Source organism: Salmo salar, chromosome 26, assembly GCF_965601325.2.
Source record: "Salmo salar chromosome 26, fSalSal1, whole genome shotgun sequence".
NCBI lineage: Eukaryota > Metazoa > Chordata > Actinopteri > Salmoniformes > Salmonidae > Salmo > Salmo salar.
The window spans coordinates 39,192,438-39,217,018 of NC_138316.1; the positions used below are offsets into that span (position 1 = coordinate 39,192,438).

Here is a 24,581-nt window from a genome sequence, read left to right on the forward strand (position 1 = left end):
CTGCTGAATAGACACCACTAGTCAGCTGTTTCTACCTCCAGACCATCAGGCTGCTGAATAGACACCACTAGTCAGCTGTTTCTACCTCCAGACCATCAGGCTGCTGAATAGACACCACTAGTCAGCTGTTTCTACCTCCAGACCATCAGGCTGCTGAATAGACACCACTAGTCAGCTGTTTCTACCACCAGACCATCAGGCTGCTGAAAAGACACCACTAGTCAGCTGTTTCTACCCCCAGACCATCAGGCTGCTGAATAGACACCACTAGTCAGCTGTTTCTACCTCCAGACCATCAGGCTGCTGAATAGACACCACTAGTCAGCTGTTTCTACCACCAGACCATCAGGCTGCTGAATAGACACCACTAGTCAGCTGTTTCTACCTCCATACCATCAGGCTGCTGAATAGACACCACTAGTCAGCTGTTTCTACCACCAGACCATCAGGCTGCTGAATAGACACCACTAGTCAGCTGTTTCTACCTCCAGACCATCAGGCTGCTGAATAGACACCACTAGTCAGCTGTTTCTACCTCCAGACCATCAGGCTGCTGAATAGACACCACTAGTCAGCTGTTTCTACCCCCAGACCATCAGGCTGCTGAATAGACACCACTAGTCAGCTGTTTCTACCACCAGACCATCAGGCTGCTGAATAGACACCACTAGTCGGCTGTTTCTACCTCCAGACCATCAGGCTGCTGAATAGACACCACTAGTCAGCTGTTTCTACCTCCAGACCATCCGACTGATGAATAGACACCTCTAGTCAACTGTTTCTACCTCCAGACCATAAGACTGCTGAATAGACACCACTAGTCGGTCTGGTGGTAGAAACAGCTATCAGACTGCTGAATAGACACCACTAGTCAACTGTTTCTACCACCAGACCATCAGACTGCTGAATAGACACCACTAGTCAACTGTTTCTACCACCAGACCATCAGACTGATGAATAGACACCACTAGTCAGCTGTTTCTACCTCCAGACCATCAGACTGCTGAATAGACACCACTAGTCAGCTGTTTCTACCCCTAGACCATCAGGCTGCTGAATAGACACCACTAGTCAGCTGTTTCTACCCCCAGACCATCAGGCTGCTGAATAGACACCACTAGTCAGCTGTTTCTACCACCAGACCATCAGGCTGCTGAATAGACACCACTAGTCGGTCTGGTGGTAGAAACAGCTATCAGACTGCTGAATAGACACCACTAGTCAGCTGTTTCTACCTCCAGACCATCAGGCTGCTGAATAGACACCACTAGTCAGCTGTTTCTACCTCCAGACCATCAGGCTGCTGAATAGACACCACTAGTCAGCTGTTTCTACCTCCAGACCATCAGACTGATGAATAGACACCACTAGTCAACTGTTTCTACCTCCAGACCATAAGACTGCTGAATAGACACCACTAGTCGGTCTGGTGGTAGAAACAGCTATCAGACTGCTGAATAGACACCACTAGTCAACTGTTTCTACCACCAGACCATCAGACTGCTGAATAGACACCACTAGTCAACTGTTTCTACCACCAGACCATCAGGCTGCTGAATAGACACCACTAGTCAGCTGTTTCTACCCCCAGACCATCAGGCTGCTGAATAGACACCACTAGTCAGCTGTTTCTACCACCAGACCATCAGGCTGCTGAATAGACACCACTAGTCAGCTGTTTCTACCTCCAGACCATCAGGCTGCTGAATAGACACCACTAGTCAGCTGTTTCTACCTCCAGACCATCAGGCTGCTGAATAGACACCACTAGTCAGCTGTTTCTACCTCCAGACCATCAGGCTGCTGAATAGACACCACTAGTCAGCTGTTTCTACCCCCAGACCATCAGGCTGCTGAATAGACACCACTAGTCAGCTGTTTCTACCACCAGACCATCAGGCTGCTGAATAGACACCACTAGTCGGTCTGGTGGTAGAAACAGCTATCAGACTGCTGAATAGACACCACTAGTCAGCTGTTTCTACCTCCAGACCATCAGGCTGCTGAATAGACACCACTAGTCAGCTGTTTCTACCTCCAGACCATCAGGCTGCTGAATAGACACCACTAGTCAGCTGTTTCTACCTCCAGACCATCAGACTGCTGAATAGACACCACTAGTCGGTCTGGTGGTAGAAACAGCTATCAGACTGATGAATAGACACCACTAGTCAGCTGTTTCTACCACCAGACCATCAGGCTGCTGAATAGACACCACTAGTCAGCTGTTTCTACCACCAGACCATCAGGCTGCTGATTAGACACCACTCGTCAGCTGTTTCTACCTCCAGACCATCAGGCTGCTGAATAGACACCACTAGTCAGCTGTTTCTACCCCCAGACCATCAGGCTGCTAAATAGACACCACTAGTCAGCTGTTTCTACCACCAGACCATCAGGCTGCTGAATAGACACCACTAGTCAGCTGTTTCTACCCCCAGACCATCAGGCTGCTGAATAGACACCACTAGTCAGCTGTTTCTACCACCAGACTATCAGGCTGCTGAATAGACACCACTAGTCGGTCTGGTGGTAGAAACAGCTATCAGACTGCTGAATAGACACCACTAGTCAGCTGTTTCTACCCCCAGACCATCAGGCTGCTGAATAGACACCACTAGTCAGCTGTTTCTACCTCCAGACCATCGGACTGCTGAATAGACACCACTAGTCAACTGTTTCTACCTCCATACCATCAGACTGCTGAATAGACACCACTAGTCGGTCTGGTGGTAGAAACAGCTATCAGACTGCTGAATAGACACCACTAGTCGGTCTGGTGGTAGAAACAGCTATCAGACTGCTGAATAGACACCACTAGTCGGTCTGGTGGTAGAAACAGCTATCAGACTGGTGAATAGACACCACTAGTCAGATACCTGCTCCCCCTGTCCCCCTCAGCATTGGACACAAGAGTCAAAGTAAGCAGCCCACCGCCCCAGGCGTAAGACTGAAGGTTTGTAGCCTGGTGAGCTGCACTGCAATCTATCATTGGAGAATTTTAACAGTCATTTTATTGATAGAGAGAGGACACAGATTGGGATGTCAATAAGCAATGAGACAGCCAGTCTTTGTCCTTGCTCAGCACCATTGATTCTTCTAACCAATGAAAATGTGATGTAAAAGCAATTACATGACACAGTGTGAGGAGAGCCTATCATAGAGTGGAGGTCTGTGAGGTTAACTTCAGTCAAAGCCATGTTGTCAGCACCCGTGTGCAAAGGGCAGGTCTGCAGTAGAAGGACCTCATAGTGCTGACGTTGGGAGAAAGTGACTCTGCTCTGGAGGAAACACAGGTGGTGTAGGAATATACAGCTTATTTAGCTCTGCATAGGCTAGAGTATCACTTATCCACTGTGTGTTGGGCGGGGGAGGCTGTGTGTGTGTGTGTGTGTGTGTGTGTGTGTGTGTGTGTGTGTGTGTGTGTGTGTGTGTGTGTGTGTGTGTGTGTGTGTGTGTGTGTGTGTGTGTGTGTGTGTGTGTGTGTGTGTGTGTGTGGACAGTACCCCCCCCCCCCCCCCCATCTCAGTCTCAGTATCTATGCCGGGCGGCTAGGGTCAGTCTGTCCTATCTGATGTAATTCTCCTGTCTTGTACTGTGTGATCTTAGGTATGCTCCCATCTCTCCTTCTCTCCTCTCCTCGAGGACCTGGCCTGATGACCCCTGGTTGTACCTGTCTCTAGTCATGCTGCTGACCCAGTTTTGGCTGTTCTACCTGCGACCATGGAACCCTGACCTGTTCACCAGACCACCTCCCCCTGCACACACTGCTCCAGTTTACTCAAGGGCCTCATACAACACTACACTACTTCACTGACTGTTTTCAGAGGGTGCGGGAGAGAGTTGGTTACTGTAAGCTGAAGATGTGGTTCCCATAGCGACACCATGCACTGTAGTGGTTCTTTGGATTAAAGAGAGGCGAGCCACAACAAGTAAGAGCTGGCCTAGATCTGTCTAAACTAGCCAACACTTCCCCTTTAACTAACAGCCATAGTATCTACTTTAGCCTGCCATACACAGTCTTGCGTGCCAGACATGGCTCCGTGAGATTAGCCGTACGCATGCCAACATGACATACAGTACAAGCTGAATCCTGGTTCAGAGAGATAAACCTAAGCAATAATACATGAGATGATGTGCGATATGGAGATTTAACACAGCCACTCTCACCAACAAACACCACAGTCATGCTTAAGTCCCCATAACACACACCCTCTTTTAATGAAAAAAGTTTACCCTGAAAGCAAGAATTCTGACCCTAAATGAATGTGGGTCTATATCACTGAGAGTTCTAGTGAAGAGGTACCCCAAAGTCTGCCTGCACGTATGACTGCCTTCATCTCTATCCATCCATGGTCATTCTAACAGCCCATTCATGCCTAGAGGTGTTTTATGAATGGCAGAGTAAACAGAGAGGGGGAGGAAATGGGGTTCTGACTAGATGGGATACAGCTTTTGTCAGATTTGACTTTTCGTAGCAAGTTAAAATAACTTACGCAGCAGGTTATGAGAATTAGGATAAGGTTAGGAAAAGGGTTAGGGTTAGCTAAAATGCAAAAAAAATAAAACTTTTGACGTTAATTTGACAAAAGCTGTATCCCTTCTAGCCTTGATCAGGAAGTGGGAAAGAGATGGAATGGAACAGCAGATAATGGAAGGAGGGCCACTAGACTAGAACACTACACCACATAACAATGGATTCTACAAAGTACAATGAAATTGCTCCAAGAGACTGATCTATGGTCAGCGTTATGTATTTCCCCCAGTGGTTATAAAGAGGATTTGAGAAGTATAAATCTGAACCTAGATCAAATCTGGGGTAACTTCTATGCAGAGAGGTATAGTAAAGTGGTGGGCTGTGTGTTGAGTCTACTACACGCAAGCTTCCATATGTATGAGGAGTGCAGTCATGAGAAATACATTGACTATGCATCGGAGAGTTAGTGGCTATGCTTCTTCTTTCTGAAAAGGCTGCTTCTTTACCAGATTGAAGAGCAATAATCCTGACAAACTTTCCCCAATTCTCCTGGTTGCTGGAGACAAGGATTGTGCCACTACTGAAAGCTGACCCAGATGCACTGTAGGCTTGTACAAGCACACAGCACAGGCACATTACACACATGTCCACGGAGTGCAAAACATCAGGAACACAATTCTAATATTGAGTTGCACCTCCCCTTTTGCTCTCAGAACAGCCTCAGTTAGTCGCGGCATGGACTCTACAAGGTGTTGAAAGCGTTCCATTGGGATGCTGGTCCATGTTGACTCCAATGCTTCCCACAGCTGTGTCAAGTTGGCTGGATGTCCTTTGGGTGGAGGACCATTCTTGATACACATGAGAAACTGTTGAGCATGAAAAACCTTGCAGAATTGCAGTTCTTGACACAAACTGGGGCGCCTGGCACCTACTACCATACCCTGTTCAAATGCACTTAAATCTTTTGTTTTGCCCATTCACCCTCTGAATGGCACACACACAATCCATGTCTCATGGCTTAACAATCCTTCTTTAACCTGTCTCCTCCCCTTCATCTACACTGATTGAAGTGGATTTAACAGGGGACATCAATAAGGGATCATAACTGACCAGGGGAAAGCTATGTCATGGAATGAGCAGTTGTTCCTAATTTTTTGTACACTCAGTGTATATTATACATTAGAAGAGATGTACAGGGGAGATCTGGTAACCTAACTTCTACACTCAATGTGGACGGCTCTATTAACCTCCTTATATGTGACCAGGTAATCAATACCATCCACGAACAACCACCTCTAATCTCAGCATTACTCATAAGGCACTGCAATGAAACACTGCAGAGGAACAAAAGAAATGTGTGACCATAGAGTGCATCTATACAACCCGGTGTAACGGTATAGATATCCATCATAGCAGGGGCGAAAATCTGATATCAACTTTGGAGGGGACAATTACATTACATTTTCTCAAGAGCAATTCCTGAGGGGGACACCAAAAGTAGTGCTGTAACACATAGCCTACGTTTAATATGGTAAATGTATATTGAGGAACCAAAGAAATAAGGTGTTTGCCGTACTCCTAACTACCGGTACCCAAAACTACACAACTAATCACAACAGCAATACCATTGCCTTTAACAAATCTTAGTTCAGTCACCAGTTTAAGTTGAGAGTGGGGGTATCCATGCCATTTTCCAATTATGTTCCTATTTTACAAGTAAAAAAAATTGAGAACCTTTCATAATGTTGCCAAACAAAGACTCAACAAACTTACCTGAGACTCCCTGTCTCTGCCAGTCTGTCCCTGCATATCTGTCCCCAACTCTGCTGTCTGTGTGCCATCTGTTGCCTGCTCTGCCTAATGACATCATTGTGAAACATTTCCATTAGAATTTCATTTCTTTCTTATGAACATTTTATCAACTAGTCTTTGAGATATTAGGCTACTAGGGTTCTTACTTTGCGTTTTGGTGTACTGAAAAATACTCTGATGTCCATCTTTTTTCTGCCATTTTTCTGCCATTTTTCTACCTGGTTGGCTACACACACACACATTATGTAGGTTATTTACAGTAGGAGATGGGCTTCTATCATCTTATCTTCTATCATTCTATATGGGCTTCGATCTAAAAGGTAGCTAGCAAATGTGAAATGGATTGCAGTGACAAGAGTTGACAGCTGTATGAGTTCACCATTTACACAACATATGCTGCAACCTTTTGTAATTTTATTCGTTTGTTTCATATTGGCTGGCTTCCAACAATAGCTGAATTTGCAAAGCTAGCGAGCACCAATTCAGTGGTGTTTGCTATAATCTTTGCTACCCGGGTTAAATAAAGGTGAAATAAAATATATAAATAAAAGTTCCCTTGCGACAATTTAGCTTTTGCAACGAGACCATTAAATATATTTAAAACAATGGTAGAAGAGAGTGTAGTTCTGTTCAGTTTATCGCTAACCTTATCACAGGGACTTTGAAGCACTAACTTACATGCATGCTGATCTTGGAATAAATTGACGATAGCAAAGATTCCATCTTTGACGACGCCACATAAATGGAATAGGTACTAGCTAGCTTAATAGTTAATATTTGCGCGCTAGCTCTGCATATTCAGCTAGTGTGTGTGCGCGATTGACTGGATTAACCTCACATCAGTTACAGCGCAAGCTAAGGAACTGGCAGTGGATCAAACCATTGTGAGGCAAAGGGTGGGGGGGGTCGCAATCTTTTGAAACTTAAAAACGAGCTATTAAGTGTCTATAATCAGCACAATTGCTTTCATTGCGTATTATTAATATGATTTAAATTACATAGTTATGTTTCAGTGATATATTGGGGGGGACAAATCATATTTTTCCCAGGATGGGGGGGTCGTGTACCCCCCGGGATTTCCGCCCCTGCATCATAGGAATGGACAGGAGCAGCAGTTGAGTGAGATCGCACACTGGGCACAGACCTCAATTCAACGCCTATTCCATGTTGATTCAACCAGTGTGTAACCAGTGGGAGGTCAGTTAATGTATGGACAAATATCCTAAAAACACAACAGCTACAGTCTATATTGTATGATCTAGAGTCCTATAGGCCATTAACCACAATAGCCTACATGCACTGAGAGAGAGAGAGAAAGTCCTTATCAGATCAAATCGTTGCATGATCATGATGAACAATAGACTAAGGTCATCAGTAAATAGAGGAAATAGCACAAACACCTCAGAGACAGTCTTCAGATTGAGAGGAAGAAGCAGTTGGTGAGTTACATCATAAACAAGCAGGAAACAAAGAAGCCAGCTGCATTCTCGCGCAGTGTTGCAGCCTGCCGCGAGCTCAGCACAAAGCACATTCCCTATAGGCTCTGTCCATTCTCTCTCTCTTCCTCTCAGCTTTAGTAATGATGCACGCAAGTACTTAATGATACCGAAACGTTGTGCAATAGAAAATGATGAGCATTGGGACATCTCTTTCAGAGGAATTGAACAGCATGTGGTCGGTATAGCGCACGTTACGTTTTCAAAGGGCATGGTGGAGCTTTGATGGTTAACTTTTTCTGGGGATGAAAGAGTGTATTCATGATCTTGTCTCATGCATGTGTAGATGTGGCACTACTATTAAAACCCATATGCTATTCCAACACGTTATCCTGAATTTTGTAGCCTACACTTTCCATAACATTTATCGAATATTGCGTCCATCCATAACAATAGCGGGCCAATCCACAGCAGTGGATTATGCAATAAATCAATAACTGTGCGCTGCCTGAAATATTAATGAATAATATTGAATATTTATCGGAACAGGAGAGGGGAAAGGTTGGAGTGACAATAGGCCTATTGCAGCATTTAGCAGAAATGCTATGCATGATGCATCCTCTGTTATAGCCTACAATGTCCTGCGATGGACAAAACAATGGTCAAATTCGTGTGCTTCCTTACCCTCTGTGGCCTGCGCACACTGCAACAGAAGTAAGACCATTCCTATGTATAACAGGCAGTTTGCAGACATCCCTTCTGCTCCATCTCTTCTCCTGGTTCTCCGAAACCACCCCGCTTCTCGCACTCCTATCCATCCCGGTGAGCGCCCGTCTCCAGCCGCCGCGCCGCAGGTATGCAGTTTGGGGAAATCTCTCCGCGCACTCCTCAAACGGGGAGCCATTTGCGTTTCCAGTGAATGCATGGTTGAAGTGTCGGTCGTGAACAAGACATCTGATCAATCAATCCGTGTCTGGACAGTTAGCGAAGCGGTCCAAGGGTCTCGCCTGCTGTCCGCGGCTCGGAGGAAGAGGCATTGAGCTTTAGGGATGCGTCTCGGGGAGCGCTGCCTTCCGTCCACCCATCACTATGCGGCGCAGCGCGGCACTATGAGAGATGCGCGGTAGAGTACAAACGTCTAACATTTAGCTCAGAGCAAAAACCATTGCCCTTAAATCGATAAGTTCAGGCCAGCTTCTAGGGCCAGTTGTGACAATGTATTGTTGGGGTGTGAAATCATTTTCTGCACGGTTTTAGTGACTCCTCCAAGTCAAGCGTGTGAGAGAAAGCGCGTGCATTAGTAATGAGGGAGTTACGACCTCTGGTGGTTGTGGCAGCAGGTTGCTGTTGTCAGATTGGAGGTGATGACGGGCAAACTGGAGGCAGAGTTCAGTTGCGTTCTTCTCTCAGAGGTCAGACTGAGAGTGCTGATGTGTAGATGCTGTGTGATGGTCCAAGGATAATGCCCGCTTCTGTGTTCTCTCCAGATTCTGAGTAGGAAACACAGACACCTGTCAGAGATTAGAGAGATGGTATGGACTCACACGATGAGAGGGGATAAGAGATACAGTACAAGTCCTGGGTCATAATGTGCTGAAATTGGTATTTCAAAATGTGGGATGTTACTGGGAATATTCATGTGTGAAGCTGAGAATTCCCATTCTGATTTTAAACTGAACATAGCAATAGCATTTACCTTTACTATCTTAATCCACAAGGTGGCCTTCAAGGACAACAGACAACGGCAACTTAAAAGAAAAAAAAATACTTAAAAAGGTGACCTCTTTATAATATAAGCCATTTAGCTGGCCGCTTTTATCCAAAGCAACGTAGTCATGTGTGCATACATTTTACGTATAGGGGCCCAGGGAATGGAACCCACTAGCCTGGCAGTGCCAGCACCATGCTCGACCAACTGAGCCATACAGATTAGACATGGAGAAGGATGAATGAGAGGTGAAAAACAGAAGAACCACCGGGAATGAAGAAAAGCGGCCAGAACAGTGTCCGCTGGAGATGCACTGCTAAGGCTGTTTGTTCCACGAGGAGCTGAAAGGAATTAGTCAAGGAAGTCAGAGAATACCTTTCATCAACCCCATTAAAGATGAGTAAGACAAGAGAGAAAGAAATCACACCGAGACAAAGTGGATTTGCAGCAATAGATGATTTTTTTATTCAAAGTGAATCTTGACAATAATACACCATAAAGTCTTATTTTGACACTCACCAATAGAGTCACCTGGAAAACCCGCTTAACGTGACTAAGTAGCAAAGGCTTGGTCACACCTAAATCACTGAGAACTAGAGGAAACACTATCAAACTGTTAAGAGACATCACATCCAGATAATTCGTTTTTCCCAGTTCTCGTACTGTAAATATTGCACAGTGCAATTGCTACATGGCAAACTAGTGTGGCATAAAACCAACAAAACAAAAACAAAGCCACAAAAAAATCTACAAGTATTAAAAACAGTAACAGTTGAGATTATAACAAGTGTATTATTTAGATGAGTGATCTAAACAGATGATTCTATAAGTTGCAGCATGAATTTAACTTTGAACGGACACAGTCCACCAGAACGCCCAAACAGGGGAATACAAGTTGAGAAGTGATCAAAACCAAATAGTAAGTATTGAAGTTTAACACGGTATCACATTGAATTAATACATAGACCCTGAATCAACATCTTCACACCAGATTAGAGGATTCTTCAAAATCAGAAATTAATCATACTGCTAATTTTACAAACTGCTGTCTTCTGTTGTTACGTTTCATCTCAAAAATGTTGTACGAGTTCTCTGAAAACTGTTCATTCATGTGTCCAGTCGTTGTCATACGGAGTTATAACTGGAGAAATAAAACAGTCCATGATCTCTCATACTTTGTATCCATCTTTGTTTTTAAGTGTGGGAGAGTTTGTGCAGGCGCATTGCTGGTGAATACCATTACACAGGAATAAAGTTACATTTAACATGCTTATATCACTGGAGAACACATATCAAGCACTGTAGGTCTGCCAAGTTCATGCCTTGTTGTAATTTCAGCTTTTTATCTAAATAAAAGATAAGTGTCATAAAAGCATGAAACTGAAAACATTGTTGATAAAACACCTGTCCGGCAATATTTTGGTGTTGAAATGTGTAATACCTTATGCTTCAAGAGTAATGAATTTCAAGTGATGCCACAATAATCTCCACAGAGCTCTTGAACACAACGCAAACTAAATATCTATTCCAGAGCAATTCTCTATTAACAGACTCTGTTAAATCAAGCCCTTTGCGAACAGCAACAGTTTGTGGTTAAAGTCTAGAAGTCCTCTGGACTGAGTTCAGAGTTCTCCTTAATTACTCAGTTCTACAATGAGTAGTGTGTTATCCACTGGTCCTGACTGTCATGGTTACAAGGTGTTAGGTTTACTGACAAAGGGAAAGATGACAGACTTGGAGCCAGTAGTATTTCCCCACAGATTAGTGCAGCTGACCTGGTGGTGTATATGCACAGTATCGGAGTTGGCAGGGGGAGATGTAAGAACACTTGGTGGTACTACGACCATAACAAAGTATTGCATTTGCTGTTCAACAAGAGTGACTATCGAGAGGACTGTTAAATCGGCACGTCACTCAAAGAGCCTCTCGGTGTGTGTGTGTGTGTGTGTGTGTGAGAGAGAGAGAGACGTTGGTGGCCTATATCTATTAAACACATGTCCTCTACACTACTGTCATGACAACGCTTATCAAACAAGTATTTTTTGTAATCCCTGTTATGACAGGTTGAATGACAGTCCGGTTGTGAAACGTTCCATTTTCTGTAGGTGATTTTTGGTCAAGTGGCCATTACTAACTCAGTACTCACTCAGTACTCACTCAGTACTCACTCAGTACTCACTCAGTACTCACTTCATTCTGCAAGATGGATTTTAGTTAGATCCTCAACCCCTCCTCCCCCTACAACACAGAGCAGGTAGAGGAGAGGGGTACTGTTACCGTATAAGGGACTAACATCGTCCCTGTCCCTATTTCGCTGACCCTCTGATTCTCAAGGCACAAACACAGTGCTGCTCACACTGTGTGAACATCAGTAAAGAACATATGCCCAGAGATTTCCATTGATAAACACCACTCTGTTATGAGACACTTCTAAAGGGTAGAGCCATAAAATGGAGAAATCTCCTAAACAAACAGAAGGCAGATTATTCCAATATGTAACCAATGTAGAAGGGAACCACTCATGTCACGGAGAGTGACAATACTGAACAGATAAAAGGTTTGAGTAAAATCCATATTTTAAAAGGAAATAATCATTTAAAGTTCTAAAATATTGAATGGGAACAAACACCTTGGGCTAAATTCATGTCAGACATATTCTGTGTTTAATTCCCCGCGGGGCCATGAGGAGTCAACAGGCCAAGCCCTTACTACCAGACTACTGACAGGTTGTTAGTGGTGTGTGACTTGGGGATAACATGTTACATACTGTAAGCATTCCATTGAGTGTCCTGCTACCTCACAGTGCTCCTGCCATACATAACATACATTATTATAACTGTATACTGAAATTACTACCATAATGAAGAAAGTTAAATCAATCTTGCAAGCTATAGCTTTACACGTTTACAAAACGCCAATATGAAAACATACAAAAATGAAATGACATTGATACATCCATTTATATGCAGTGACGAGCCCAAAACGGTTAATAAGGATAAAATACTGATGCAAAAACACACAGACCCCCAAAAACAGAACGAATGCAACTAACGTCCATCATCAGCAATACAGTAGTTACAATGACGCTTCAAACATGAACGCAAAAACCCCCCAGAAAATCAAAACCACTTCTATTTCAGATAATTAGGGACCTATACAAAAATAGGAACGCTAGTTTTGAACTAAGAGAAATCACCTAATTTCACAGCTGTGGATCATATAGCAGCTTATCTATGATACATTCAAGAAAAATGATACGGCTTATTAAAATCCCCGGAAAAAGCTAAACATAACCTCAGCCATGTATTCTAAATGTTTTTAATCTTTTTTGAGATGTAAGCCCAGCTCTACGACTACAGTATACTAGAGAGAGGTCTATTGTGTAAAAACAGAATATATCTAGCTACCTTGCTCAGGAAATGAATTACAGTCTTTGGTGCTGCACAAGCAACTTCATTTGAAAAGACGAAAAACTCAACGCACATAACTAGCAAAAACAAACGGAAAAATGCACACAGCATATATATATATATATTCTCCCTGACGGAATGTATAAAATAAGCAGTCGACACCAATAAACCTTAAACAAATGGTATAATGTAAAGGGAAAAAAGTTAACTTTGTCACATGCATAAATGAGAGAATTGCACGCGACAAACTCACACCTTAAGCGTCTGCACTAAGTAGACTAGCTCATATATATATGTGTGTGTGCGTGTGTATGTATGTATATATCAAATACTGCATGGTCTGCTCAGGCTTAGAAGAATCCATACCGTTAATGAATTAGCATTTTTGTCCTCAGCAAGTCAAAGCCGTGCCCACCACACTTGTAACACAGCTAGAAAAAAGAAAAACCCACGCAAACACATTTTTTTAAATACAAAGACAAAAAAATTAAAATCAACACCTATTTAGAGATTGTATTGCAGTTTCATCGAACAGTACAAATACTGTTAGTAGTAAGAGTTTCACTAAATACAAATTGATTATGAAATATTAAGCAAGTATTCAATGCTTGCTCTTTGTACACTAGTTCATTCGGGGGGGGGACGACAAAAAAGGAACATTGAAAAACGGACCAGCGAGCATTTGCTACAGCAAAGCATGCCGTCCTTCTTTAAGGAACAAAAGAGTAACTCACTACACACTGAAATATACACTGAATCCAAACTATAAGCATCGCTATCCGCGATACATCACGTCCATGCAGGCTGTGCATGGATATATATCCACACACACACAGGATGCATGGACTGGTAGGACCTTCAAGTGCTGCAGTCCAGTACATTAAAATATTCATGGATATATTTATATATAAGTAGTAACATTAACCACCTCAAATATATAAGGCACTATGGCTGGGGACAAGTATACGATGCAGCGAGTCTCGGGACGCCAACAACAAGAGCGACGTCTAACGTATCAACTTCCTGTTTACATTTGGATCTGCTCATGCAAGATCACATGCAGCGTGAGGAGCAACAACCCTACTTTAAATCGGTTAAGTGACTCCACGTTTTTAAAACACCAAAGACACTGAGAAAAGGTACAAATACTTCAAACGCGGTACGACACACACCGTGGACAACATGTGCATCTGTCGGCCTATCGAGCTAGAGACTGAATGGCTTTACAAATGTGGATGTGTCTTGTACACGTTCAGAAGGCAATATAGAAAAATAGCTGGGATAAGGGGGTGCCACGTCTGACCTAGCAACGCCACCCGATTAGTCACCTGTTTTTTGAGGAGTATTGGTAGAAGAGCTAATGTGAAGGTATATTAAATGTGCAAAACACATTGAGAGTGAGTTACTTATCTACTTACATTCATTCATTCCATCTGTCCTTCCTTCCTTGCCTCCCTCCCCTCATCCTCCACCCAAACTTTTTGATTTTATTTTTTATAGCTCATAGTTCAATTGCACCCAAGTCTACATGATTCATAAAAATAGCTTGTTTCTCTGTGGTTGTGCCATGGCTCTGGACATGAAAACCATGTTGTGGTTGTTTGTTGTGTATTCTGAGAAGGCCCCTCCTGCTGCTCTCTTGGCCCCCGGGGGGCGCGAGGTGCATCTGGGGGGGCGGACGGCTCCAGGACCCTGTCAGATGTAGGGGTACTGGTTGAGTTTGGTGGGGCTGAGGGGGAAGGTGGCGTAGGCGGGCGAGGCCATGTAGGGGTGCGGGGGGAAGAGGGCCTTGAACTGGCCCTGGGGGTGAAGGGTGGGCGAGGGCAGCAGCCGGGGGTTGATGCCCACAGTGACCTGGTGGACAATACCGCCTGGGTGAGAGATGCTGTAGGCGGGCTGCAGGACGGGCCGCGAGGCCCCAGGGGAGGCCAGGATGTGGGCCACAGGGGCTGCTGTGACCAGGGGCCCAGGGGGGGGGTAGGACAGAAGGGTATGCTGGCGGGGACCTGTAGTGTGGTTGGGGCTGCCGTGGGGTAGGGTAAAGGAGTGCCCATGCATAGTGGGGGGGATGTAGGCCTGCGGGCGCCGGTGGGCATAGTTTCCATTCCATTCCTGGTGGCAGGAGCCGTAATGCTGGAGCTGGAAATGGAGAGAAAAGGGGTGGTTAGATATCATACACATATTACATCTGTGTGTGTGTGTGTGTGTGTGTGTGTGTGTGTGTGGTGTGTGTGTGTGTGTGTGTGTGTGTGTGTGTGTGTGTGTGTGTGTGTGTGTGTTGACCTGTCCAAAGCCCATAGGCTGCTGTTGCTGGGGCTGGAATGCAGTGATCTTCTGTGGCCGGTTGAGGAGGGGGATGGAGTGGTGTGGTTGACGCCCCGGGATACCTCGCCCTTTGAACTGGAAAGACTCTAAGACTGGAGGGAAGCGAGAGACCGAGACAGAGAGAGAGGGGGGGGAGGGAGGTAGAGAGGAAATGAAAGAGAGGGATGAGTTTAAACACAGACACATCATGATGGCAGCAGCATCAACCCACAGAGACAGTAGAGTTAAACCCTGACTGTAATATCCATCAGCCAGTGTGATATGCTCATCACTGACTTCCACTGGGTTTGACCAAACACAGCTCTTTAACAAGTGCCATCTGTTCCCCAAGCATCATGTGGATGTTTAGAAATAGACTTTAACTGATCTGGGATCTTGTGAAGGGATGGAAGCCAAATGGGTAGGTAAGCTGGTTCGTATTCATAGTGGGGGTCATACCATTGGCTATTAATACCCCCCTAGTAGCACTAGAATAGCAAGTTGTGGCCTTTTCTGTGGGCTTTAGCTGGGGAGTGTTTCTGAATGTCAGCTATGGGAGGGACCTGGCTGGGACATGAGAGGCCATAGGAGACAGTGCGATTTTCACTGAGGATTTATAAATGATCTATAAACAGGGACCTTAAAAAAGCCCAGCCCCAGGAACAGAGGGAGAAGACCACAGCTGTTATGAAGACTACTTATGACATACATAACCCCTCAGTAACACCCCACGAACGCATTCATAAACATCTAAGTGTTCATGACAGCCAGCGAACACGATGTGGCGCATGTGTACGTGTCTGGTTGTCATCCATGTCTATGAAGGCCTAAGTCAGGCTGTAAAGCGTTCCAGGGGATGTTAGGCCTGTCATACGTAGCTTCATAAGCTCCAGATCCACACAGGTAGAATAAAGGATAGATTCAAAGAAAGGGCTGTCAACAAGAAGCTAGCTGCAACCAGAGTAGACAGTCTACAGGAAACACAAGTCCACTCCAGAGGCTGAAGCCAAGAGGTCTGAGGTGAGAGGTCAGGGCTGCAGCCATAATCACCTGCGAGTACCTCTGTGCCCTATAAACGAGGAGTTATCCCACACCATGTGACCTGTGGAGCAGACATCATCAGCAGTGACCCTGTTAGCCCTGTGTCTGTGTGTGGCTGATCACTGACAATCCTGACAGATTAAGGCTACTGTTGTGTCACTGGGTTCCATGTTCCAGTGTGTACTGTACATGTAACCTGCTGTGTTATCTGTTGCCCTGTCTGCCCTGGGCTAGGTGTGTGTTGTGGTTACCTATGATGAGAGAACTGTGGCCACCTGTTCATGACTACTCAACCTGTTTGTTCAACCATAGGGCTGTGTGAACTAGGTGTGTCAAGTGTACGTCTAGGGTGAATCAGCCGGGTGTCTGTTTCCTGTGGGTGAATCAGGTGTCCGGTGTGTGTGTGTGTGTGTGTGTGTTAGATGCTTACTGGTGTTGCCTAGCGTCTCGTTGATGTGTGGGCGGGGGTTGTTATTCTGCACCCTCATGGGCGGCACCACCATGGTGCGCACAGCTGGCTTTCTGGGCTCCGTTACTGGGGCGACGCACGCCACACGGGGCCCGCGGTTCTGGTTGGCGTCGGCGATGTAGCGTCGTTCGGTGAAGGGGCTGTTGCTAGGGCCAGAGGAGTCGGAGGAAGGCGAGCCGTCTACAATGTCACAACCGCTCTCCTGCTCGTCATCTGACATACTGTAACAGACCAGAGCAATCACACTCAGAGAGTATACATTCTATACTGTAACAGACCAGAGCAATCACGCTCAGAGAGTATACATTCTATACTGTAACAGACAGGAGCAATCACACTCAGACAGCATACATTCTGTACTGTAACAGACCAGAGCAATCACACTCAGACAGTATACATTCTATACTGTAACAGACCAGATCAATCACACTCGGACAGTATACATTCTATACTGTAACAGACCAGATCAATCACACTCAGAGAGTATACATTCTGTACTGTAACAGACCAGACCAATCACACTGTATGACAGGTGTAGGTGCAACATTTAGGTTAAGGCCCAACATGTATGTGTGTGTGTGTGTGGCTGTTGTCATTGGGTCATACCTGTTGGGGCGTTTGCATGGCGAGGTGCTGGACTGGGCTGAGGCAGAGGAGCTGGTGCTGAGGGTGCTGTCTGGACTGCTGAGGGAACATACTCTCTCCATACTCACTGTGCTCTGACACGCCTCACACTCAGCACTGCCCTTACACCTGGGGGGAGGGGGAGAGGGATGGGAGAGAAAGAGAAATGGAAAGAGGGGGGGGAAGGGGAGAAAAGAGGGTTTTAGTTACAAGTTGATACGGAAGTTTACATACACTTAGGTTGGAGTCATTAAAACTCGTTTTTCAACCACTCCACAAATTTCTTGTTAACAAACTATAGTTTTGGCATGTCGGTTGGAAAAATGTTGGAAAAGTCGGTTCCAACAATTGTTGGAAAAATGACTTGTCATGCACAAAGTAGATGTCCTAAGTCATTTTTCCAAAAATTGTTTACAGACAGATTATTTCACTTATAATTCACTGTATCACAATTCCAGTGGGTCAGAAGTTCACATACACTAAGTTGACTGTGCCTTTAAACAGCTTGGAAAATTCCAGAAAATGATGTCATGGCTTTAGAAGCTTCTAATAGGCTAACTGACATCATTTTAGTCAATTGGAGGTGTACCTGTGGATGTATTACAAGGCCTACCTTCAAACTCTGTGCCTCTTTGCTTGACATCATGGGGAATCAAAAGAAATCAGCCAAGACCTCAGAAAAAAAAACATCTGAAGGTACCACGTTCATCTGTACAAACAATAGTACGCAAGTATAAACACCATGGGACCACACAGCTGTCATACCTCTCAGGAAGGAGACGCATTTTGTCTCCTAGAGATGAACGTACCTTGGTGCGAAAAGTGCAAATCAATCCAAGAACAACAGCAAAGGACCTTATGAAGATGGAAACAGGTACAAAGGTATCTATATCCACGGTAAAACGAGTCCTATATCGACGTAACCTGAAACGCCGCTCAGCAAGGAAGAAGCCACTGCTCGAAAACCTCCATTAAAAAAAACTGACTATGGTTTGCAACTGCACATGGGGACAAAGATCGTACTTTTTGGAGAAATGTCCTCTGGTCTGATGAAAAAGAAATAGAACGGTTTGGCCATAATGACCATTGTTATGTTTGGAGGAGAAAGGGAGAAGCTTGCAAGCCGAAGAACACCATCCCAACCGTGAAGCACGGGGGTGGCAGCATCATGTTGTGGGGTGCTTTGCTGTTGGAGGGACTGGTGCACTTCACAAAATAGATGGCATCATGAGGAAGGAAAAATATGTGGATATATTGAGGCAACATCTCAAGACATCAGTCAGGAAATTAAAGCTTGGTCGCAAATGGGTCTTCCAAATGGACAATGATCCCAAGCATACTTCCAAAGTTGGTGCAAAATGGCTTAAGGACAACAAAGTCAAGGTATTGGAGTGGCCATCACAAAGCCCTGACCTCAATCCTACAGAAAATGTGTGGGCAGAACTGAAAAAGTGTATGTGTGCAAGCAGGCCTAAAAAACCTGACTCAGTTACACCAGCTCTGTCAGGAGGAATGGGCCAAAATTCACCCAACTTATTGTGGGAAGCTTGTGGAAGGCTACCCGAAACGTTTGACCCAAGTTAAACAATTTAAAGGCAATGCTATCAAAAACTAATTGAGTGTATGTAAACTTCTGACCCACTGGGAATGTGATGAAAGAAATAAAAGGTGAAATAAATCATTCTCTCTACTATTACTCTGACATTTCACATTCTTAAAATAAAGTGGTGATCCTATTTGACCTAAAACAGGGAATTTAGGATTAAATGTCAGGAATGATAAAAAACGGACATTAAATGTATTTGGCTGAGGTGTATGTAAACTTCCGACTTCAACTGTACATACAGAGTTTGAGGCGATAATGACTTCGATATTTGAAGATTTTGGACTGTAGTGGATATTTGAAGATTTTGGACTGTAGTGGATATTTGAAGATTTTGGACTGTAGTGGATATTTGAAGATTTTGGACTGTAGTGGATATTTGAAGATTTTGGACTGTAGTGGATATTTGAAGATTTTGGACTGTAGTGGATATTTGAAGATTTTGGACTGTAGTGGATATTTGAAGATTTTGGACTGTAGTGGATATTTGAAGATTTTGGACTGTAGTGGATATTTGAAGATTTTGGACTGTAGTGGATATTTGAAGATTTTGGACTGTAGTGGATATTTGAAGATTTTGGACTGTAGTGGATATTTGAAGATTTTGGACTGTAGTGGATATTTGAAGATTTTGGACTGTAGTTGATATTTGAAGATTTTGGACTGTAGTGGATATTTGAAGATTTTGGACTGTAGTGGATATTTGAAGATTTTGGACTGTAGTGGATATTTGAAGATTTTGGACTGTAGTGGATATTTGAAGAGACCGATTTTGGAGTAGCTTGAGATAGTTACTTACTCCCCCAGTGAGTGTCTCCGTGTTCTCTCTTCCTCCTCCTCTTCCTCATCACTGCTGATACTAATGACAGTGACAGTGGGGCTGGCCAGATCAGACATCACCATGGCCTGCCGCTGCTTATAAGAGAGAGACTGCTCTTCGGAGTCTGAACCTGCCTTACAGCAGCTAGACTCCTCCTCCTGCGCCGGTTCAGGTTCCGGCTGTACAGCTCGCCCTGCCTCCGGGAATCTCTCCTCTGGGACATTCCTCGCGGTGTCGGCCATCTTTGGGGACTGGCATGCTGAGTTTTGGGTGTTGGTGTTGTAGGTGAAATTGTTGCCTCTAGGGAGAAATAAATGACAGGAAGGGGATTTTATGATCAGATTGTGTGTGCGCGCGTGCATACGTGCGTGAGCGCGCATGTGTTTACCTGTTAAAGCAGGGCTTGTTTCTCTTGTTAGCAGAGGGCTGTGGCCACACCACGTGTGCGATGCCTATGCTGATTGGCTGGTGGGCAGACATGGTCATCTGGTTGGTTAAGAGCGGCTGATGGTGGTGGGGCATCATAGAGCTGTAATGGTTGCCATGGGGACGCACTTTCCTGCAAATGACAAGACAGGGTAACGAGCTAAAGGTTATTAGCTATATTAGAGACTTAACTGACTGATCTCACTCGCTTGCTTCAAAGGAGAGGCATGTGACTCATTCTCCATCAGTATGACAGACAGCCATCACACTGTGTCCAATATTCTCAGAGAAGTCTTTGTCAAGGGTAGAGCATAGCAACAAAACAGACTGATCGACAATGCAGTTTCAAGAAATTCATTTGGAGCTTCCCTATTGGCTCCTTACGGGGGAAAAAAACAAATTAGTCACTGACAGTCTCTAAAGAGCACAGTCAGTCAACAGCTGACAGATAACACTCACCCCCATTCTCCCAGTCTCTGTGGACCTGCCACAGGGTCGGACGCCATGGTGGCTGGTGGGGGCGCCATTGGAGTCACCTGCTGCCAGGCGGGCACCAGGATCTGCTGGGGGCAGTTAGACCAGGTCTGCTGCAAGGGAGAGGAACACCGTTTCCATGGTTTCTATAGCTATCTAAACTTATTCATTCAGTTGTATAGGGCAGCAGGTAGCCTAGTGGTTAGAGCGTTGGGCCAGTAACCGAAAGATTGCTGGATCAAATCCCCGAGCTGACAAGGTAAAAATCTTTCTTTCTGCCCCTGAGCAAGGCAGTTAACCCACTGTTCCCCGGGCGCCGGAGACATGGATGACAATTATAGCAGCCCCCCCCCCCCCCCCCCCACCTCTCTGATTCAGAGGGGTTGGGTTAAATGCGGAAGACACATTTCAGTTGAATACATTCAAAACATCCCCAGCACAAATGCATCCAGGCTGTGTCTTGCTGATTCTCCACCACTGTCAGTTTCTCTGTTGGTCTGAATCACTCAATCACAGCTAGCCCGAATACTAGGGACTTTCTCTCTCTCCCGCTCCCCCCTCTCTTCTCGTTACCTGTGTGATGAGCCCAGGTCTGATCTGTAGGGGCTGAATGGAGGGAGCTTGGGTGACCAGAGGCACAGCAGTCTCCATGCGTACGGAGTAGCCCTGTGGCTTGGCCGCGTTAGTGGGGATTCCTGGAGGACCGGAAAGGGAAACATGTGTTCCACAGTAAGTCCAAGTCAGTAGATTTTGCTATAGGAGGTAGATGGAAAGGAGGGAGGAAAGAGAGAAGAGAGAGGATGGGAGGAGAAAGAGATAGAAGAGAGGATGGGAGGAGAAAGAGAGGGGGGGAGAAAGAGAGAAGATTAAGAAGTCATACCCTGCATCGTTGGGGGGCACAGGATGAGTGCCTGTTGAAATGAGTCGCTGCAGCCAAACTGGCCATTTCCTGTTTGGAGCGGTATCCCAGGGTGCATCACTGAGGGGGCCGAGGGGGCTAAAGCCTGAAGACAACACAGAGACATGAGTACCCAGACATCTACTACAGAAACTAATGTGTTAGATCAACACAGAGACATGAGTACCCAGACATCTACTACAGAAACTAATGTGTTAGATCAACACAGAGACATGAGTACCCAGACATCTACTACAGAAACTAATGTGTTACATCAACACAGAGACATGAGTACCCAGACATCTACTACAGAAACTAATGTGTTAGATCAACACAGAGACATGAGTACGCAGACATCTACTACAGAAACTAATGTGTTAGATCAACACAGAGACATGAGTACGCAGACATCTACTACAGAAACTAATGTGTTAGATCAACACAGAGACATGAGTACCCAGACATCTACTACAGAAACTAATGTGTTAGATCAACACAGAGACATGAGTACCCAGACATCTACTACAGAAACTAATGTGTTAGATCAACACAGAGACATGAGTACCCAGACATCTACTACAGAAACTAATGTGTTACATCAACACAGAGACATGAGTACCCAGACATCTACTACAGAAACTAATGTGTTAGATCAACACAGAGACATGAGTACGCAGACATCTACTACAGAAACTAATGTGTTAGATCAACACAGAGACATGAGTACGCAGACATCTACTACAGAAACTAATGTGTTAGATCAACACAGAGACATGAGTACCCAGACATCTACTACAGAAACTAATGTGTTAGATCAACACAGAGACATGAGTACCCAGACATCTACTACAGAAACTAATGTGTTAGATCAACACAGAGACATGAGTACCCAGACATCTACTACAGAAACTAATGTGTTACATCAACACAGAGACTGTCTATCGACAGGGATTTTTTCATCAGCACAACTTATAAGGGGAATTGTGGCCTCAAGGCCTATTTTTCATAAAGAAAGTGTTTCTGAGATAAGAAAAAAAATACCACAACTTTAACGCTCGACTAAGTCTTGTAGCAGATATTCCAACATATAATCCGCATTAGCCTCACATCCCCAGTAGATGGCGACCTGCCTGTCTGGAGTCTGAGCCAAACAGCAGGGGCCTACGCACCAAGCATAGAGTAAGAGTACTGATCTAGGATCTGTCCATATAATCGTATTATTAAATAATTTAAAAGGCAAAACTGATCCTAGATCAGCAGTCCTACTCAGACACTTTATGAATAAACAAAGAACAGAGCAGAAGCCGGTGCCTGTGGTTCAGAGGTCACTGCTCTGACCTCTTGTGCCCGGCCTACAATATTGGATCCAGGGAATTAGACCAGGGCTGAATCCAACATGATCAAAGGTCTGGAAAGTCCAATCAAAAAGTCCACACAGAATAGGGACCAGCCCCCCCATACACATGACAGTCAACACAAAGCACTCTTTGAGAGGTGAATACTGGGAGATCTGGTGCATTTTTCCACCAAATACTTCCTGTAACTGGAACGAATCAAAGTTCACCTACATCAGAGCGGATGCGTTTTACACATGCAAGGCTTTACTAGAGACCACCCATTCAGTCCCCCCCCCCCCCACAAGGGTAAATACTGAACACAAATGCACAAGAATTAAGGATGTGTCGATACATCAACTTCATTCAATTGGGCTTAAATTTGTGCTTGTGGTATATGAGGTTCAGACGCCATCACCTTCACATTGTACCAACAGTTGATATGAGAATGGACTTCTAATGTATTGACAAAGATTGACTTGTATTTCCAGAAATAGCTGGTTGGTATTTAGAATAACAAAGTGAAAACATGACAGTATGAGGCCAGTTGAAGCCATCTGTCTAATAGGATCAGATGGCTCCAAACTTCAACCATCTCTCCCCTCAGCAACACAACGCACCCGCGCTGTCGCCATGACATAGCCTACGTAACGTCCTGGCGTCGCCACGACCTCGAAGGTGAACGGCTACAGTTCCACGTGAGGATGAGGGGGACGATAAAGCCCCATGTCATCCATCCTACCATCTGGAGGTCTGGGTCAGGGGAAGACACGCCTTGGTCTAGCTGTTTCTCAAATGGAAGACCTTGTCTGATACAACTGTCTCCAGTCACATCTAATATACAGTCTAACAGCTCTAGCAGTGGTACATTGTCATATAGCCATCTGTTCATATAAACGTATAGTCCAACATATGGAAATGTTTCCCTCCTGCTTACTTGGTTGTGGATGGCGGCCATCTTGCTGAAGGGCCCGGTCAGGTTAACTGTGGTGGTGGTCGTGGTCACCGGTCTGATGAAGGGGGCTTTGTTCCGGTTGAGTGTGTCATAAGGACCGGGACGAGACCGGGTTACGTCCATGATGTGGAAACATGATTTGACACTGATGGAGAGAGGAAAGGAGGGGGTTGGAGTTATTTTCATCACAGTACACCAGGCCTTTATGCTTGTCCTCCTTTTACAAATAACTACATGTTTCACCATGTCTCTTCTAGAGGACGACCGATTAATCGGAATGGCCAATTAATTAGGGCCGATTTCAAGTTTTCATAATGGGTAAATAGGTATTTTTGGACACCGTCTTTTTTTTATATATATATTTTTTTACACCTTTATTTAACTAGGCAAGTCAGCTAAGAACACATTCTTATTTTCAATGACGGCCTAGGAACGGTGGGTTAACTGCCTTGTTCAGGGGCAGAATGACAGATTTTACCTTGTCAGCTCGGGGATTCAATCTTGCAACCTTACTAGTCCAACGCTCTAACCACCTGCTTTACATTGCACTCCTCGAGGAGCCTGCCTGTTAAGCGAATGCAGTAAGAAGCCAAGGTAAGTTGCTAGCTAGCATTAAACTTATCTTAGAAAAAACAATCAATCAATCATAATCACTACTTAACTACACATGGTTGATGATATTAGTAGTTTATCTAGCCTGTCCTGCGTTGCATATAATCGATGCGGTGCGCATTTGTGAAAAAGGACTGTCGTTGCTTCAACGTGTACCTAACCATAAACATCAATGTCT

At 44.8% G+C, this 24,581-nt stretch overlaps 2 protein-coding genes across 8 annotated transcripts in view; both read right to left on the reverse strand.

Moving 5' to 3' along the window:
* The window catches only part of LOC106572775 (UPF0606 protein KIAA1549L), a 194,419-nt gene extending 184,993 nt beyond the window's left edge, over nucleotides 1-9,426 (reverse strand). The window contains exon 1 of one of the 2 annotated variants that reach the window (XM_082969699.1): nucleotides 8,410-9,426. In XM_082969699.1, the coding sequence (XP_082825825.1) occupies nucleotides 8,410-8,650 (241 nt within the window). In that variant the 5' untranslated portion in view covers nucleotides 8,651-9,426. The remainder of the gene's footprint in view (nucleotides 1-8,409) is intronic. The other variant, XM_082969700.1, reaches the window with a different exon arrangement.
* A 444-nt stretch (nucleotides 9,427-9,870) lies between these two features.
* LOC106587826 (homeodomain-interacting protein kinase 3) overlaps nucleotides 9,871-24,581 on the reverse strand; it is a 91,127-nt gene continuing 76,416 nt past the window's right edge. For 3 of the 6 annotated variants that reach the window (XM_045708069.2, XM_045708072.2, XM_045708067.2), the window contains 10 exons: nucleotides 23,774-23,936; nucleotides 21,485-21,608; nucleotides 21,178-21,299; nucleotides 20,590-20,717; nucleotides 20,093-20,263; nucleotides 19,684-20,004; nucleotides 17,264-17,410; nucleotides 16,619-16,878; nucleotides 15,127-15,260; nucleotides 9,871-14,982 (listed from right to left, as the gene is read on the reverse strand). In XM_045708069.2, the coding sequence (XP_045564025.1) occupies nucleotides 14,539-14,982; nucleotides 15,127-15,260; nucleotides 16,619-16,878; nucleotides 17,264-17,410; nucleotides 19,684-20,004; nucleotides 20,093-20,263; nucleotides 20,590-20,717; nucleotides 21,178-21,299; nucleotides 21,485-21,608; nucleotides 23,774-23,936 (2,014 nt within the window). In that variant the 3' untranslated portion in view covers nucleotides 9,871-14,538. Of the gene's footprint in view, nucleotides 14,983-15,126; nucleotides 15,261-16,618; nucleotides 16,879-17,263; nucleotides 17,411-19,683; nucleotides 20,005-20,092; nucleotides 20,264-20,589; nucleotides 20,718-21,177; nucleotides 21,358-21,484; nucleotides 21,609-23,773; nucleotides 23,937-24,581 lie in introns of all 6 variants that reach the window. The other 3 variants (XM_045708068.2, XM_045708071.2, XM_045708070.2) reach the window with 3 other exon arrangements.